Below are 20186 nucleotides of genomic sequence, written 5' to 3'. Positions count from 1 at the left end.
GAGGCTCATATGGATCGGGCTATAATCACATTTCTATACTCGCCAAATTTCCCTAATTCTAAATATATTACAGGCCGAGTGAAGGCATGAATATTCATGAGCCCGGCGTGCGAGACGGCATGCGAGAATGTGTTCCCTCCACCTGGATTTCATTACCTCCTCACAGGAGGTAGAGCAGATGAGCGCGAGAGCGACAGAGAGAGAGAGACCGAGCGTGTGTCTTGATCAGTGTAACAGAGCCTCGCCGGTCCATGCCATTTGTGTGTCCGTCCCCAGTTTGTGGACAGTGTGATTTTGAATGGATGTCTGCAGTCTTAACCTTGAAGGCTGAATTTACATCTTGTCTGTTCTCCCCCATCTAGACTGTATCAGGATTAACTGTACTACCAGTAAGTGCACCTCTTCAACCTTCTACCTCTGTCCAATAGCCGCCTCTGTAATGCTGAACGAATGCGGGTGTGGATGCAAGTGTGTGTGTGTGCGTGTGTGTGCGCGAGAGCATGTCCACAGGAAGTGTCCAGGAAGCCTTATTGCTGCATTTGCAGGAGCTAGCTCAGTGCTATAGCTGTTTCGTCCACCAGAGCGGCCAGGTAGTGCGCCTCGCTTTTAGCCCCGCAGGCTTGCCAGAGCCTGCAGCCTCTCCGGCAGCCATTTTAAAGTAGCAGAGGAGAGAAACGCAGCTGACTCCAGCTATGGTGATTAGGTTTTTCCCTCACAGATCACACTCCAGCCTGGCCCGCTGCTTCCATCCTACCCCGGCGCTGATCATTTCCTCAGAGAGCCTTCTCTCAAATCCCTTCTGTCAGCCTCCAGCTTCCAGGCAGCCACCCTTTCTCTCTCTCACGCTCTATCCTCGCTTTGTTTTTTTTTTTTGTTTTTTTTGTTTTTTGTTCCTCCACTCTCTCCCACTGCGCTCGTTCATAGGGATGAGGACAGGGGGCTTTTTTTCCCTCCCTCTTTCAAAGCGGAGAAGCTGCGGCGAGTTGTTTTCTTGTTTGTTTTCTCATTAAACTCACAGCAGAGAGGGACATGTCAGGCTGAGAGATTGCAAGGCGAGATTGAGGGGAAGAGAGAGACTGAGTAAGAGAGAGCGAATGAAGAACGTGAGGCGAGAGACAGGTGCACACCATCTCTGTTTTTTCCCTGCTTTTAAGTTTCCTAAGCCGCAGCGTAGCTTAGGCTGGCGTCCGTTCTCTTAAGGCCTTTGGGTAATTAGTGGACGCCTCACAAGTCTCTCACTAAAGACGCACGCTTGTACGTTGCTTCATGTCCCTGTCTTTGAGTGACTCAGACTACTGCAGCTCATTCACATTCAAAGTGAAAGAAGCGATTGCCCTCCTCCTTTACCAACAGCCGTGACTCCCCCAGCTGAATGCGGCCTTCAAAAAAATGTTCCTTGTCAGTGTTGCATAGTAACAACCGCATTCTCATTTATTCTTTCTAATAGGCAAAGCTTGTCTCTCTCTACCAATCAGAAGCCTCCATGGGTTTCAAGGACTCAACCTTTTTACCAAATCACCTTTTCTGATTAGGCTTCTTTTCTTTGCTCGTGGGTTCTATCATGTAGCACATGCAGGCATGTGGTAGGGGTTTCGCTTCGCTGTAATTTCAGTAGTGCGCTAGTGACCCCACGCTGACGAAGAGCATTGGCTAATTTGACAATAATTCAGTGAACCGCGTTAACCTGACGAGAATACCCAAGACAGGAGCGCAGCTGAGCTTTCTCAGGGGGCTGCCTGTGTCCTTCTCTTCCCTCCCTGTGCAGGGGAGAGAGAACATACACACACACATACACACACACACACACACACACACACACACACACACATATTCACAGATGCTTTCACTGGGCTTAGGTTTACTACTGCACTCTTAGCAAACAGGGCCCTATATTGTACTAAAACAGGGTTCATTGATGTCTGTCTTTTTGGTGCTATATTGAACCATTTTAAAGGTTCTTTTAAAGAACTATATATAGCAGGGTTCTCTTGATGGAGAGTGCCATTTCACCTGGAAAAGGCCATGTAAGTATCTAATGTTTCTTTAAGCTCTAGATAGATCCATTTGCATCTAAGGTGACAAGCAACTAAAGATCTTATACCCACATGTGTATGACAAAAATGCCCACAGTTTAATAGACTGCAGGGCCAAATGGCTACGAAGGCTGCACTGTGTCGATCTGTCTCAAGTTTACGAATGTTGGAATCCACTTAAACAAGTTTGAAACGAAGTCTGAGAGGTTTGACGCAGATGTGTGATGGCTTGGGCATTCAGTTGCGTGTTAATGCAGCAGGAGCATTGCTGGATGAGGCCTCTAGCTGGCATGCTAACATCGCGGAATTCATCATGCGAATGCTGTGATGGCAATGTTGGACGAGGCCCATAGCCAGCATGCTAACGCAGTGGTAACTATGTTCAACAGGGCCCGTAGCCGGCATGCTAATGCCATGAAAGAGATATTGCACAAGGTCCATAGCCGACTCAGATATGCTAAACTTTATGCCACAGTGCACTTAAAAAGTTGACTTGGTCAACTTGGACAATGGTCGCCATGCTCAGAACCATTCGGCCCTCCAGTGGAAAAGAGGCCATTGACAAAATAGACCTATACCAACCACACATATGCCCACCAATGGTCTTCTAACACTGATATTATGAGGATGAACAGTGTATTACTTTAGTTCAGTGTTATTTTTTCTGCGTCTCTCTATTCACAACACATTAACATTAGCCTCAGAAATCCAGGAGGAAACATTCTGGGTATTTTTTGCTTAAATAAAGCCAGATTTTGAACAAATGGGGGCTCATCTTTTACTCATCTGAATCTACCAAATTTTCTTTTTATTATCATTTTTATGTGCTCCTGCTGTCGATGTGGAATACTGGCAAATAAAGGACAGAACATGCACACACAAACGCAGACACGTTCACAATCACTCACACACACACACACACACACACACACAGGAGAAGCTCTTATTGAACGAAGCCACGGCTGTTGATTTAATAACACCTTGTGCTCAATCTTCATGGAGACACATTTACAGTTGACAAGTGGAAGACATTTAGATGTGTTTGGAGCATCCTTCCCCTGAAACGAGAGATTCATGTGAATTCAAAAGAACCTCATTTCGCCGAAACAACCTCCTCTATAAATATGCAGCAGCATTGCCACTTACCGGAATGGCCGCGCTCATAAATATGCAGCGGCGACGCTTGTGTTTCATTTGTAATGCAAATAGTGCAGAGGACAGAGGAGAGAGAGCGCTGGCACTCACAGGACTAGCAAGTCACACGCAGGGGAACGGGCGGAAACCACGGCCATTTTGTCTCATATGTTCTTTGTGTGTGTGTGTGTGTGTGTGTGTGTGTGTGTGTGTGTGTGTGTGTGTGAGTGTGTGAATGAGTCTCTGCATGCTTTACATGTTCCAGCACACTTTACATGTTCCTGTGTGTGTGTGTTTGCTGATTTGTATGTAGGGTGTTATTGCGCTTATTTCACCGTCAGATCCTCGGAGGAAAGCATTAAAAGGCCATTTAGAAGGGTACATATCACGAGCGCAGCTCCTAGTCTCTGACCGGCCTAATCTCGGAGTGCTTGAACAGATGGTCATATAATTATGTCCCCTCAACAGGATGCTGCTCCATCACCGTGGCATTAACCCAATTTGTCTCAGTGATGCTCAGTTCTGGGCAGAATAGCTAACTTTGTTCATGTACCACTCGACTGTGCACTGAACCCTAAACCTCCCTTGCCAGTCACTGCCACTTCAGCGGATCTCCTGCCTTCCAATCAAAGACTTAGTTTGTCTTTCAACCTAGCCATGCAGAGGGCTCACAGGATGCTCCACCTATAATAGGATATCCGCAGTGTGGCTTCTCGCGTCTAAATCTCTCTGCTTCTTAAGACAAGGCTGTATTACACCAGTTCTACCCCAAGTATAACCATGACTCACAGTTTGTTTGGGGAAGTTTGTGCTGGTCAGCCGTAGTCTGCAGATTTTGGACAGTCTGAGTCTCAGAAACTGACAAGTGTGCAAGGGGCACAGATTCGCCTTCGTCTTTTTCTCATTGACTTCCCTCCACGCTCAAGTGCCTGTTTATTAAAGGAAGTGTATGACATTTGAAGACCTAGAGATTTGAAGATTTTTGCTAAGTTGCAAAACTGGGTTTTCTGACTTTCTCTTTTTAAATGGGAAACTTCCTTTAAAATTATGTGTATTTCAGACTTTGGGAAATTTTCTGCTGTCATTATAAGGTACGCTAAAATTAGTTGATATTAGCTGGTTATACTTTAATTTTAAGGCACTCTGAATCAGCTTATTCCAGACTAAATGATCATATGTGGTTATCTAAAAAGCTAAAGTGTATCTCTTGGTTGGTTAGCTCTTAGAATAGCTCTTGGCTCTAGGGATAGCTCTTCACCACAGGCTTGTGGTGACAAAGGCACACCGTGTCATTGACGTGAAGCCCCAAAAGCTATGTTTTGAGAACAAGCCTGCTAAATATTTGTCAGCGTGTATGTGAGTGGGATACAGGCCTGGTCCATGAGGTGCTTCACATCTTTTCAGAATCAGAATGCTCAAAAATACAAATTCATAGACGTCTGGAAGTACCCTCAACCTTTTCCTCTTTATTATTAAGAACTAGAACCTTTCCAATAACACTGTAGAAGCATAACATTTCTAGAGAATTCTACAAAGAATTATAATTATTAATCACTACTTATAAATAATAATGAACTGCCAAAAGATCAGATAGCAGACGATTCTGGACCTGACATGGCCACATTACAGCACAGTGATGTAAGTAATTATTTGTGCAATTAAGTCAGTTATCTGTAAATAATCTGTAAGTAATTTTATTGCTTTTTTTTTTTTTACCTCTATTACTTATATAGTGGTAAATTATCTATCTTTTTGCATCTGAGTGTCTGGCTATCCCTTTTCTGCTGTGACACCGAGAATTTCCCCACTGTGGGACTAATAAAGGATCATCTTATCTTATCTTATCTTTTTTAGCCTATGCTAGCCCAGCTGTAGCTCTACCACATTTAAGGTTTTTCAAGACATTTCTACCCCACATACAACCCATCCTGTGATGAGTGAGTGCAGCATTTCTGTTTTTTTGGCAATTGTAGCCAGGTGTGTTCAAGAACCCAGTTTCAGACAAAGTCATTGCCATCATTGTACAGCAGTTTGCGATTCGTATGAAAGCAGTAGATGTGGGCCAGAACAGAATTATTGCTCTTTTGGAATGTAGCAAAGCAAAATATGAATTTGTGATAAGCAACAAATTGGGTAGTTTGACTTGATTAGAGTTAATGTAGTATGTAATCCCATATGTTTTAGCCTGTATGAAAATCTATAAAAGTTAGTTGTCCAAACCCATTTTCCTAGGATCATTAAAAAGGGATTTTGGAAGGAAGTAGTGCACTTTCATTTCAAACAAAGCTTAATCCAGATATCGAGAGATAAAGGTATCCTATAGAAATAACACTGTGGTATCACACCTTACACAGCTGTCAGTGCAAACAGCCTATGTTATCGTTTCATTCAACAGAGCTTTGAGTCAGCCTCTACCATTGACTGTGTGCTTCTCTCCACTTGCAGCCATGTTCGCGTGACATCATATCGCATTGCAAAATATTAGCCTTAGGGACTGTCCGTTAAATTCCCGAACTACTAACATGTCCTCCGGTCCGCTGTCCCATGGAAAGTTCTGGTAGGGTACAAGGGATTGTTGAGCAAGGCAGCTAGCCCGCGAGCCCATACTACAGCATGGAGCTGAGAATTGAGCAGCGTTGGGGGGTCTGAGCTTTTGCAGAACGTCCCAGGCTCCTGCCGCAAGGCACGCGTGAAACGCAGAACCACGGGAGAGTTGTCAGGGTCCTCTGCGTCTCCCTTGCACACAGACACCCACCTGCAAAGCACAGCACCTTGGGAGATAATTACACGGGACTGTACAAGAGTGCAGTGTGTGAAGAGAGAGAGATGTCGAAGTAGGGGGCTGGATGGGGAAGCGGCGGGGGGGGGGTTGCACAAGCATTCAGGAGAACTGCAGGGAACACTCTCATACCGCAAAACAGCCGCTAGGTAGGGAAGCACAAGCACTCGCGTCAAGTGCGTTCACACCTGTCGCTAGACTGGGTATGAGGCCTCCATCTAATAAACACGTCAGTGATGGGAAAGGCTCTGGCTGATGCGCCCCCTGCTGAGGCTTTACCTTTTAACATCACACGCGAGAAAGAGGTCGACACTAGCACATGCTTCTTGTTTACTCTTGGCTGTTCCCATTAGCAAGTCATGCAGGAAGCGGATCGTCTGGAATGATTTGGTTGAGTTGCGGAAGGTTTTTGTAATTTGCTGCTCGCCTTTTTTGCCCTGGAAAGTGTGACTTCCGTTCCCTCCATTTTGAAGTGCTCCACTGGAGCGGCAGCCATTTTGCCGTTTCTGATCATTTTAAAATAACTGTTCCCCCCTTATTTGTTCGTTGAGGAATGTCCAGATTTGCACAGACAAGGCTTAACTTTTTCAGACACTCTGTCGGAAAGGTGAAGCTCGGGAAGTTCTGGTGCTGAGCAAAAGGGGATGCTTTATTTAAGGTCCCTCGGAGGAAAAGAAGCAGAGGCTTTGCATGTTTTAACAGCCTGCTATTGTGCGGCCCTTCGCTTCGTTTTTGTATCCTCATTAATTTCTCTGCCTGCCGTAGCTCTACTCAGTCGCGTGGGTATGCGGGTGTGTGTGTGTGTGTGTGTGTGTGTGTGTGTGTGTGTGTGTGTGTGTGTGTGTGTGTGTTTACGAGTGCCATTCTTCTACTGACATGTAGAGCAATCCGATGCCAATTAGGGGCTGTGGCTCCCCCCAGGGTGACAGTGTGTTGCACTAAGAGAGTGCTGTCACATCAGCTCATAGGTTGTTAATGTGTGCTGAGTGACAGAAGGATGAAAGTTATATATTTAGAAACTGTTGGGGTCACTTCATGCTCTCAGCTGAATCGGGCCTGTATTTATATAGGGTGACCATACGTTCTCTTTTTCCAAGACATGTCTTTGTGTTGAGATCCAAAAAATGCATTCAGCCTGGATTTCTAAATTGTGTAAAATTACCAGGATTTTGCGATGATTTCACATCAGCATTTGTTTCTACAGTTGCCACACATTTTACAGCTTTAAGCACGTCTGTTTAAGTCCCACCTCCTCACCATCACTATTGGTCTACATGTACCTGCGTCTAGATCAACCATTGGTCAATTTGCTTCCCAGAGAAACGCCGGAACTCAAATGTCAATAAATAACTCAGTATTTATTTATTGTCTTTTATTAATTTTACTGGTAATACATATGAATTAAATAATAGGATATGTTTGGCCATATAGGATATTAAGGCTGTTTATTAGATTTGGTAAATGAGTAAATGTTTATGTATTCATATTCATTAAAATAGTGTTCATTAACTGATTAAATGATTTTTAAATGTATTTGCCTCCTCCCACCCTCACACACACACTGCCATGGTCTAACAATTTGGGGCTGCTTGATCCCCTCCAGTCCCAACATACTTACCATGTCAGGCACCCATTCCCCAGTTTCCCAGTTTCCAATGTCTTTTTTTTAGTGAATTTACCAGATTTACTGTAGAGGCAGAAAAACTGGTAGGTCTTGTTTATTACACAGCTTTTTTAATTCATCTCTGTTAAAGTCTGTTTAATAGGATTGAATGCAGTGCTGTTTTTTTTATTAGTTTATGGTTGTAGTTTATTTAATGGTTTGGTTATTTATTACTTTACGACATCAAGCCAAGCTGAGTCTCAGTAGAGAAAAAAAAACACTGAACTCGCTGTAAATCAGAGGCGTTAATCTCCTTTTAATGACACAAATCCCCACCTGTGCAAATCTCTCTTAAATAGATGTGGCTAATGAGTTGTGGTAGTGCTGAGTCACTGCATCCTTTATGCTGGATGTGGAATCATGTCCTCACTTAAAATGGCCACCCTACCTGCTCTGTGTGGTTGTTCTTAAATGAGGCAGGCTCCTTTCTCTTGCCTGAGACCTTGTGCACTTTGGTATATATACATTTGTGTGTGTGTGTGTGTGTCTGCCTGCGTGTCCGCTCCACGCTCTCCCGCTGGCCCTGGCCTGTCAGAATGTTCCAGCCAGCTTGTGCCAGCCTCTCTCGCTTATTTAACTTTGCCCTCCTCCTCCAACCAGGGAGATGGGACTAAAAGTGACCGGACACACATGGCCATCTGCCCCACTTCCATGGCAACGAGGTGCTCTTTCAGACAGAGAAGAAGCTTTTGGTCTCTGCTGCATGTCTGCACATAAATCACTAATGATGGCGATGTGGCCAAAGACCCCTTTGAGGATCCCACTGGGTCCAGCTGTCTGTGCTGCCCTGTGTGGACAACAGCAATGACCATAACGACCCACAATCCTACCATTTTTTCAGTTGAAATAGATGTCTTTTATTATAGTTTATTGTCTGTTAGACTTCTTCCATGACCACTCTTAATTTTTACTAGCGCTGGTTTGGTTGCTGTCTGCACATCTAAACCTAAAAGGCTTTTTGACAATTTGTTTTACTGTTGATATATAATAGTTTTATTATGTAGATTGATTTAACTCTTAATTCTACAAATACCCCATTATTTAGTGATTTCATACCCCCATATGACTACCCATAAGAGGGTGGGATAGGGGAAAGCTTTAGAGACCCAGCAATTGGAGGCCCAAGAGACCTAGCATTGTGCTCACTACACTACACAACTTTTGGAGGTTTTTCAGTTTGAAAATGTGGAAGACCCTGAAGAAAAGGTTTTTAAAAGAAAAAGATTCCTTGAAGGTTCATCCACAGTTTCTGAAGAACCTCCAAAGGTTCCTCAAGGTTCTGATACTTTTAACAGTGTTCAGCAGTGGTAAATTATATTTTTCCTTAAAGTTTAAATCTGTAATGTTAGAAATTCCCATATCAGATCAGAGCCTGTTTTATTTAACTGGCTATATTAAGCCTGATGATTTCTTATATATTGGCCTATAATGTATATTTTGGCAGAGATATTATCTACAGCCTGTTGTACATTTTAAACAGAGAAAGGATACATTGCCAAAACCATATCATAGAGCAATTTGAAATCACAACACTACCAAATAATTTGTTAGTTCACAGAAATGGTCCAAAAAAGCAAATGATCAGACATAAACAAAAAATGAAAGGATTTTCTTGCCAAACCATGTAGTTCCTTGAACGATGCCATAGAAGAACCACTTTTGGTTCCAAACAGAACCATATTTGTATTAAAGATGTGACCTTTTAAAGGTCTGAAGAACCTTCACCTCATTTTCTTCACACTCACACATCTCTATTACAACCTTGGTTCTTTATGGAATAAAGACCATAAAGAAATATGGTCCTTGTATGGCATTACTTACAGAACCAATTGCAACACACAGCATTTTTTGTGTAGCACAACAAGTGGATCAATTTTAAACACAGGATAAACCAGTCTTTACCACTATACTAAAGAGCCGTAGTTGTGACACTCCAGGATGCTTACAGAAGCCTTCATACGTGTGTCACTAGTCACGAAAAAGCCAAAATGTGTCAGTTCAGCTCAAAAATATGTTATGACAACTGATATTTTTGTTGGAATAAACATTTATAAACAATAATAGTAGGGGTCACATAGCCTTTTCAACCCTGCCCTTCAGCACAGTGTGACCAAACAGTCATTAAAACAAATAGCCAGAAAGACCTTTTGTGTACACTGTAAAAAAATGAAGCAATTTTACAGTAGCATTTTTAAAATAAACAGCCGTCTAGTATAGCTTATCTGAATTGGTATGAACTTGAATATACTTGCTAAGTGCACTGTGGGTCTGTACTATTGGCAAAAATACTAACATCAGCTCTCAATGTGTTTCTTTGGCTTGAGATATAGGGGGCTGAACAGTATTTCTCACTGACTCAGACATATATGAGCTTATTATGTACAAACAGAAATTTGAATGACTCTTTAAACAGTAGGCCATTAGCCCACTTCTTGTTCTGTGCACACCCTGCTATGGTGTTGCGTTCTTCCTTTGCCTAGAGAGGTGTAATGTAGAGCACAAAGACTCCTTTAGGGGGAGCTGCGAGGCGTCATACAGCCTCACGTCCTGTGTCTTCTCGCTCTCGCTCTCTCGAGCACGCTCTTTCTCTGTTCTCAGCTGACTCATGGTTGCCTGATCTGGATTCATAGTAATTGAGAGCAGAGAGGGATGGGAAATCGATAGCGAGGCTGGCAGTTCTTTAATGGTGCCTCTTTTTTACCTGTTATCGAGTGAGACGTGCTTCGGGCGGCTCTGACAATGACACCCTGCCCTTTTAGCGGCCGGCCGAGTGATGAGCGGAGACGACGACATGTCAAAGAGTGAGCGTCTGAAAATCACAGAGCCTGCAGGGCCCCTGCACCTCGCTCGCTGATAGCCCCCGGAAACCTGAGAGCAGAGCACCAAGGTGCTACACCCCCCGACCTCACCATACCATACCACACACCCGCCTCTGCACAAGTGCATGGGATAGGGTGGAGAATCTACAAGCGAGAAATTGCTTTCTCGAATGGAGTTTACAGTCCGTGGGTTTTGAATATGCTTCCTAAAACACTCGGGGATTGAAAGGACGTGAGACGAATATGCAGCATGGCATCTCTCGACTCCAGCAGCACTGGACAGCTCCCTCTGGGAGAGCAGAGGAGAAGGATTGTTGAGTGTCTCCATCTAGTGGCTGAAGCCGGAAGTAGAAGAGGCTCTGGTGGACAGTGTTAGGTTTGGTGGAAGTGGTGTGTTCTGGTTTGGTGTCAGGTTTCTGTTATGGGGAAGACTGCTGTTTACGTTGTGTGGTTGTACTGGTAAGGCTAAATGATCTACACTAACAGTCAAAAGTCGACACACCTGGTCGAATGTGTGCTGATCATTATCTTAAACGTTTGATACTAGGATGACTGTATTTTTCTTTTCAAAAAAGAGGACTGGGGACACATGGGTACCCACCGCAGGACGCATTCAACCAGCTGTATCTAAACATTTGACTGGTACTTCGTTTAAGTTTTTTTTTGTTTGTTTCTAATTTATAACAAATAAAGTACTTTGCTTGGTTCCTCCAGCATATTGTAGTCATACTGTAAATATACAGTATAATAGGTATGTCTCAACAATCAGGGTTCCCCCAAAGGTATTCTAGCTAAACTAGATCAGTTTTATTAAAAAAAGCAAGCAGGAAATGTCTGATGAGCTGAGGGAGTTGAGATTTCGCCGTACTGCGTGAGGTAAGATGCAGTGTGTGAATGTGGTGGAGAGAGTTGAGGAGTGGTCCGATGAAGTGGTCAGATTTTTTACTCTGCGCTGTCTTCTTTCTTCTGTACCCACAATGTGGGGCCTCTTTTTTTCTTTCTCTCTCTCTCTCTCTCTATCTCTCACTCTTTCTCTCTCTCTCTCTCTCTCTCTCTCTCTCTCTCTCTCTCTCTCTCTATTTCTCTCTATCTCTTCTCCCTCATAATTTATATCTCCTTTGCCTACATTACCCTCATCCCTCCACCTCTCCTTCTCTGCCCTGTGGTAACGGATGTATGGGACTATGTTGTAGGTAAAGGCCCAGAGACCATCTTTGCGGGCCAGAACCTGAATGATAATGAATGGCACACAGTCCGTGTGGTCAGGAGAGGGAAAAGCCTGAAGTTAATGGTGGATGACCTGCAGCCATCAGAAGGTACATCTGACATCCTTACTTCTCAGACATGCTTCTCAGACAAGTCGCTATCTGGAAAGTGACTGTTTTACATGCGTTCCAATGCTGTTTTGCTGTTTGGTTTAATTGCACTGCTATGTGAGTGGAAGGTTTTTGATACACGTTGAAAGCTGAAACTCTGGGAATACTCTATACTCCCGTAACCTCCCTGAACTGAGTGAGAACAGTCCCTCCTGGGAGACTTTAAAAGACGTCTTTAGAATGTTAAAGGTTTTCTTTTCCCTACGTTCCCACTGATCTTAAAAAAAGATCAAGCAACTTTCAGTTGTTCACATTCTTTGAAATAGTTGTAACATGATGGTGGAGTGCACCAGGTGTGAGTCTGAGGGAGGCAGCTTCAGGCAAAGCGGTGTATCACGTAACACCCCTTGATATGCTGAGCTTTTCTAAGTGTCTCATCTGATTGGTCTCCTTCTGAAGGTCAAATCACAGGTGACCACACGCAGCTAGAGTTCCATAACATTGAGACAGGCATCGTCACGGAGAAGCTCTACATGCCCGCCGTGCCGTCCAACTTCATCGGGCACCTGCAGGGTCTGTCCTTCAATGGCATGTCCTACATCGACCTGTGCAAGAATGGGGACATCGACTACTGCGAGCTGAATGCTATGATTGGCTACAAGAGCATAGTGGCAGACCCCGTGACCTTCAAGTCTCGCTCCAGTTACGTGACCCTGCCCACTCTGCAGGCCTACTACTCCATGCACCTGTTCCTCCAGTTTAAGACCACTTCGCCTGATGGACTGATCCTCTACAACCGAGGAGACGGCAATGACTTCATAGTGGTGGAGCTGGTCAAAGGGTAAGAGCCATCTCCTCTACTGATGATTGTAGTGTTTGAGGGGCCATATGTTGGAAAGCAGGAGCTATACGTGTGCAACACACAGATGTATGAATGTGCACACACAGCTTGTCTAGTCCATGTAAAGAAGTAATGCCAATAGAATAGGACTTTCTGGAGCAGATACACATGAACCTATTTGCACCCTATACCTATTGCTAGGTGTTGTCTAGAGGGGTATAAGATCCCTAGCATTGAGCTGTGGAGCAGTAGAACTGTGTTCTCTGGAATTATGGTGGTCCATCCAGTACTTTTAGGTTTGGGATGAGGTGGGATGATAATCCAACATACACTTTGCTCCAGAGAGGCCTAATCTATTGGCAATATGTCTCTACAGGCTGTGTGTATCTGTGGATCTGTGTCAGCAATGGGTGCAACTTAAAGTAGCTGAATGCTTTCTTTAAAAGGGGTGTCCACAAACATTTGGACATATAGTGTGAATGGATTAAGGGGGCAAAAACAATGCAATATAATTGCAGAATATGGCCTCTGTAAATAATCATACAGAAAATAATTATGCCTTTGATTTTATTAAGCCTGTAATATTAGTGAGCCAAAATCTTTAGTGATGTTCTACTCCTCTTTGTACCACAGTTACCTGCACTATGTGTCAGACCTGGGGAACGGTGCTCATCTAATCAAAGGCAACTCCAACACGCCTCTCAATGACAACCACTGGCACAATGTCATGATCTCACGGGACACCAACAACCTCCACACAGTCAAGATAGACACCAAGATCACCACCCAAACCACCATGGGCGCTAAGAATCTGGATCTGAAAGGTACACATAGAAACCATTGAACTGTTTTCAGTGATCTCTAGTGAAATAATGAACTTTTGGTACTTCAGCTTACAGGCATATTTGTGCAGTATTGTTCACGCCCACCAGAGGGCAGCACCTCCATTTTTATCATTTCACTTTTGCTACATCAACATGAACAGCTGTTCATTTCTCTCTGTAGGTGACCTGTTTGTTGGAGGGGTGTCTAAGGAAATGTATAAGGACCTGCCTAAGCTGGTGCATTCTAAAGAGGGCTTCCAGGGCTGCCTGGCATCTGTGGACCTGAATGGCCGTTTGCCCGACCTGCTGTCTGATGCGCTGACCACCATAGGCCAGGTGGACAGGGGCTGTGAAGGTGGGCAGAGGAGAATGGGAAGATTGAGTGGGGTCAAGTGGGGGTTCTGGGTCACCTGTCCTCAACACACTGAGGCCTTGTGCTTAGTCTACACCTATTTCACATACACATCTTGTGCACTTCTACCTTTTCTCATTCTCAGACAGTGTTTTTAGCATTTACTACCAGTCTATGGTCTACTTGTGCTTTGTTTTATACTGACTGTAGACTGTGTGTGTGTCTATTTTAGCACTATGTCTGGACCTTGTCTGGCTTTTCTTTTTGCAGTTCTTAGCTCTAACTCTACCCACTATCTCTCCGGAGCATCATTTGCGCGAGTCTTTTTTCTCTTTCCCTTTTCCCCCTTTCCTGCTCTCACATTTGCCTATTAATTTTCTATAATCACTAAAAAAACAGCATTTTCAGTGCCTTTACTAACATCTTATATATTTTGCTTTTCTTTTTTGTTTGGCTGACAAAAGTTGCATTGATGAAAGCTGACTTGCAAGGTAGATAGATATATGTGTGTTTAAACCGAGTGCCTCCCTCTACCCTTCCTTCCAGTGTGAAAGTCTAATGTTGTAGATCACTTCTTTGCCTAGCTGCCAGTGGAGTTAATCCATCACAGTAAATACAAGCACCGAAAAAAAGGCATATCTTGTATTTACAGCCCCAGAGTCTTAAAAGTGTCCTGTGTCGGTTTCCTTCACTTACCCGTCTCTACTGGTTTTTCTTTTTTTCTTTCTTTTATTTTTTTTTTAATTTTTTTTTTTAATCTTAGATGCTCACATCTGTTATGTTCTGTTGTTAATGAAGGCATGTGTTTGGCTCTAACCCTTTTCCTTCCTGAATTTGATCCCTTCCCACCCACTGCATGTAGTCTAGACCCCTCTAATAGAAGTGAGATGGAAGCAGTCCAGCATCTCCATCTTATGAAAATGAGATGGGCTTCCCCATGCGGTTATGGATCTCTCTCCAGTCATAAGAATGCAAATCCAGATTACTTGTAGGCAGATAAGAATCCACTTGAGATAGCCCTACGTGCGCTCTGCCTCAGAAGCCACCTTGTTGTACCGTAGCTCTCGCGCATGAAAGCTTTAAGTAGTCTCCACTCACGCAGATGAGAGGAGAGACACGGAAAAGTCAGATGATGTGGATGAGATTAGCTGAATTCTCAGCGCTCCTTTCACACCCCTTTCTTTCTGTCAGCCGGCCTGCACAGCCGATTGGCCATGCAGCTGGGCGATGGAGACCAGAGGGGGTCTATGCGACGACAGCCTGCTTTACACGGCTTCTGGAGTAGCAAGAGTAATGGGAACAGAAGTGCTTCTGCAGGCTGAAATACGCCCGGCCCATTGCCTCGCTGCTCCGCCACTAGACGCCCCAGCAGAAAATGAGCCCCATTCCAGACAGCCCCATTTATCTTAGGGCTTCATTTCCCCGGGCAGCGGTGCTTTTTTAGATCCACCTCAACAATATTGGGAGCAGACTTCATTATCACAAAAGAGGCCCGTTATTATTACCCCAGCCACTGAAGCCAAGCTGTCGCTAATACTAAAATTGCCTTCACGACTGTTTCCAACGCGGCGACTAATAGGTTTCTGGATCACAATTTAGAATGCAGACACCCATGTGATCATTACACAATATATAAAACAGTGCAGCAATAAATTTATTCTGAACTTATGGCACCTCCATCCTTATTTAACAAGGGTCATGGTAATAATATGCAAATGGAAAGCACATGCTAATGAGTGGCCTTTTAATAAAGCAGTCCTCGCCCATTTCTTTTAGTTAATTTACAGCACTAAATATGATCTCTGAAAAAAACTGGTTTCTTTTATTTTATTACATTTAAGTTGATTTATGTTAAAAATAATAACCCGAATGTTAGAGTCCTAACACTGATGTTTTTCCTTTGTACGTCTTCCGAGTCATTTTAAATCATTCACTATATCATATAGTCTATCATACCTTACTGGACTCAGCTTTACTCCCACTACAATCCCAAGAAAGCAGAGAATGGCTCACATAACAGCAAACATAAACAGTTGAATGCAGATCTTCAGGCCTTGACCTGAGTGGAACTTACTTGTAAGAGCTTACTTGTACACTCTTAAAACAATAAAGTTGCCACAAAGGGTTCTTTGAAGCCATGCCATATAACAGTGGTTCCCAACTCTGGTCATCTGCACATTATTTTCGGAAATGATTCAGGTATTCAGCTCATTAACAAGCCCTTCCTGAGCTGAGGGAGTCAGTACGTCCAGAAACCCTAAACCTTACTGCTTTTTCATAATGATTTTGGAGTGACATCACAACATGCATGCCCAGAGAGTATGTGATGGCATGAATTGCTTTTAAAACATATGCTAGAAGTATAGTCAGATTCTACTGTCCACTGTATCTTTGCAATGTGGTGTAAATGGTGTGTAAACATCCACAAAGAATGCTGTGAAAGGGCTGGAATTGCCATACACATGCTTGCTGTATTAGGGGTGTGATAGAAGCAAACGTTGTGATAGGCTCAGTTCATCAGTAGTCAGCATCATATTTGAAAGGGATACGCTGTCCTATTTCCCCAGTTACTGCTCATTCTCCCTGTTCCTCCTGCTCTTTTCCTCTTCTTGATTCCTCTGCGTTCTTCTGTTTTGGAGAGGAGCAGTAGGAAAGGAGGGGGAGGACAGAAGCAGTAGCAAAAGCTTATGCACACATCCAATGTGTTAGAGCAGGAAACCACTGGCATGTAAAGAGAGTCTTCCAGGACCTGGTTTGGGAGCCACTGCCATAGAAGAACCACTTTTGATCCTTGATCCAAGCCTGGAACTGTTAAGGAACCTTTATTTTTAAGAGTGTAGGAGTTTTGTTTTTGTGGGTTTTTTTTATATAAATATATAACAGTAGTGACCGTGTACTCAGACTAATCAGATGTTTAAATGACCCTCTTTTCTTTCTGTTTGTCTCTCTCCCACTCTCTGTCTATCATCCCTCCATGTAGGTCCAAGCACTACCTGTCAGGAAGACTCGTGCTCTAATCAGGGTGTGTGTCTGCAGCAGTGGGAGGGCTTTACTTGTGACTGTAGCATGACATCGTTTGGAGGGCCACTCTGCAATGATGGTGAGTGCTCCTGTGTTCTTCCCTACGTGAGCATGTTCTCTGATACTCCGATGGGTTGACCATCATTTTAAGATCAAACAGCCAGAATCTTCTTGATGTTTTAAAATTGTGCAGGATTCTGTTCTAAACAGGTCAACCAACAGTAGCTTTGTCTGTGAAAGAGGTTTACACTTTGCAAATCCGTCTCTGAATTCACAAATGCGTACACGTACCAACAAATCTGCCCACATGCAGTCATAAGCATTGTTTGTAAGTACATAGGCCCACACACTCAGTAGGTATGACACTGATTCAGCTGTTCTTGGAGAAAAGAATTGGGGAAGGGGCCACGTCTTCATGCCGTCCCTCCGAGGAAAGCTCATTTGCGAAGTCATGCAAATCCTCCCTTCAGGCGGCCATTCTGCTGTGATTACTTCTCTTTGAAAGGGAAATGTCTTGTTGCCTTTCCGTGCAGCCATCACACAGCCTCTGTTCACTGCAGGCTGTCCGTACATCAAATATTATTCATACGATTCTCGCATCATTCGAGGCGTCCCACTGCTACACCACTAGGGGGCATGATTGGACCATTGTTGATGCAGCAGCTCAGCGAGTGACATTAGTTTATGGAGTCATATGTCTCACTCCACTGCAGTGGAGAATGACTTTATAATGAGACAGTTTCTCACTGGTATGAATTATATTACTCATTTTAGAGTGGTGTGTGTTTCTCAATGTGTGTGTATGTGTGTGCAAATGTTTGTGATACTGCACAATACTGTCTTCACAAAATAGACAGGCAGAATAGACTCTTGCATGCAAATTGGCTTGAGAGCTGGGGAGTGCTTGTGTGTTGTGAAAGTGCTGAGTGCCAGAAAACTGAAGGAGGCCCAGAGTCCTTGAGCTGGTTTATAAGGAGCGGATCTGTTACAGGCTGAGACCCAGCACAGCTAATCCACACTGTGGGCTTTGCCAACCTGATAAGAGCATGCCTTTGTTCTGGGAAACCACACAGACAGCTCGCCTTGCGTCCCCCGTGCCCCTGCCTGCAATGGAGATGAGAGGATCTCACTCAGAGGGTTCAGCTAACCTCCCTCCATCTCTCCATCGTTCTTTCTTCTACTCCACTCTTTCCGCTCTCAGCTGCCGCACTGCTCCGTCTCCTCCTCCTGTTTTTAAGGCCTGGACTTGCACGCTTGCACCTGGTCGGTGTAACAAATGCAGTTACTGCAAGCCAACATTCTGATTATATTATATTGATTATTTAAAGACAGATATTATTGAATATAGTCCCAAATGATTCAGACTGCAGTAAATATGACTGACACTTTTGTCACATGACAACCTCTCAATATCTTCAATAATATGAAGTCGGTAGCTGCAGAGCTTCCCAGCATTCTTTGAAAAATTGTTTGAGATTTGTTAAATAGCCTTTATTTTTCCTTATAAAATAAGAGGTTTTGTGTATGTAAGCCGTCATAATGCTTAATACCAAAGCAGAAAGTAACATTTACATTTATGGCATTTAACAGACGCTCTTATCCAGAGCGACTTACAAGGTTACTCGTATTACAGAGGTGGGCCAATGTAGTGTTAGGAGTCTTGCCCAAGGACTCTTATTGGTGTAGCGCAGCACAGTCACCCAGACCGGGAATCGAACCCTGGTCTCCCACATGGTGTTGTTGTAACGCAATGGTAGGTGGTGGTGTTATCTGTTGCGCCACACCAACGTTATCTGTTGCGCCACACCAACACATTGTTTTATTTTAATACTACCTGTAATTAGGTTAGCATTCACACTGACTAGTTTGGCATCAAACCAAATGTTTGTCAGCTTTTAGGCCAACTGTTTGGGTGTGTTCTGTTTGTTTTTTGGCACACATTTGGCAGTAACTACGGATAATATCCGTCAGTTTCTGAACCACCTTGTGGCTTAACCGAGCCTCCAGGCTTTCTGGATGTCTTGTTCTAAAGCAGTAAGCCATGCATTAATGTAAGCACCTTTGCTGTCATTGTCACTGTGCAGTACAGTGAATTTCATTTCATCCCCTGGAGCAGAGAGGGTTAAGTGCCTTGCTCAAGGGCCAAACCGTGACAGCTTAGCAGAGCCGGGTATTGAACCTACAACCCTGTGATCAACCCCTCTGCACATTTTAGTGGTTTCCCTGCTTTAACACACCTCTGACACATGATAAACATAAACATAAAGACAAGGCAGACTCACAGGCAAGGCAGTGGCTACACTTTACAGTTTTAGGAAAACACTTTCTTACACTATATGAACAAAAGTATTTAGATTCATGCTCATTAATTGTTTCTTCTAAAAACAATCCTGCTTTTGTTGGATGAACTGTCTTTACTGTCCAGGGAAGGCATTCCTCTACATTTTGGAACATTTCTGTGAGGGTTTTGATTGCACTTAGCGACAAGAGCATTAGTGAGGTCAGGACATTGGATGATCGGCACCTCACCTCATCCCCAATTACCAACTAATCCCAAAAGTATTGCTTTTACTTCCACTGCTCCACAGCTCAATGCTGGGGGGCTGTGTACCCCTCTAGCCCATGTCTGGCATTAGGCATGGTGCCAACAGATTTATGTTTATCTGCTCCAAAGAGTCCTATTCTATTGATAGTACTTCTCTACAGGGACTAGACAAGCTGAGTGTGTGTGCATGCATTTGCACATCTGTGTTAGCAATGTGTGTAGCTTAAAGTAGCTGAATGCATTCATTAGAAGGGTGTCCACAAACACTTTATTTGGACATGTAGTGTATCTTTCTGTAGAAGTCAGTGTAGAATGTCAGTGTTCCAAGTCGTTTTGGAGCATTTCTATTGGTTAAAATGGCAAAAATAGATTTGAGGTTTTGCTAAGCTTATAAACCACACTCTATAACATGTATAGCATGACATCAGTAAATTTATACTAATAATTATATATAATAAAAAAACTTCCAACACGACAGAATTCACTATCGGCCAGTATTACTGTGCAGCTAATATTGACAAGCCGTACTTACATGTTGTTAATGCAAGGACCCAGCACAATGTAATAGAGCAGATGAGTCACATACACACACACACACACACACACACACACACACACTCACTCATTTTTTGTTAACTTGCCAAATTCTTCATTCTTTCCTCTCACACCTACTGTCACATTCACATATTTGAACAGAAGACATATTAGGCAGTCATTCATAGCCATAAGCCCAAGGATTTGTCATTGAAGCGTAGAGAAGTGTGTGACTCACTCGGTCTCTCCTACTCTGCTATTGGCTTCACATTGTGTGTGTGTGTGTGTGTGTGTGTGTGTGTGTGTGTGTGTGTGTGTGTGTGTG

At 43.6% G+C, this 20186-nt stretch overlaps 1 protein-coding gene across 18 annotated transcripts in view; it reads left to right on the top strand.

Annotated features, from left to right (window-relative positions):
- Positions 1-20186, top strand: part of nrxn1a (neurexin 1a) — a 192601-nt gene that overhangs the window by 108504 nt on the left and 63911 nt on the right. For 10 of the 18 annotated variants that reach the window (XM_072667166.1, XM_072667165.1, XM_072667164.1 and 7 more), the window contains 6 exons: positions 363-389; positions 11622-11744; positions 12204-12585; positions 13219-13409; positions 13591-13764; positions 16742-16861. In XM_072667166.1, the coding sequence (XP_072523267.1) occupies positions 363-389; positions 11622-11744; positions 12204-12585; positions 13219-13409; positions 13591-13764; positions 16742-16861 (1017 nt within the window). The remainder of the gene's footprint in view (positions 1-362; positions 390-11621; positions 11745-12203; positions 12586-13218; positions 13410-13590; positions 13765-16741; positions 16862-20186) is intronic. The other 8 variants (XM_072667175.1, XM_072667170.1, XM_072667176.1 and 5 more) reach the window with 1 other exon arrangement.

Source organism: Salminus brasiliensis, chromosome 22 (genome assembly GCF_030463535.1).
Source record: "Salminus brasiliensis chromosome 22, fSalBra1.hap2, whole genome shotgun sequence".
NCBI lineage: Eukaryota > Metazoa > Chordata > Actinopteri > Characiformes > Bryconidae > Salminus > Salminus brasiliensis.
This window is presented reverse-complemented; position numbering and strand designations above follow the sequence as displayed.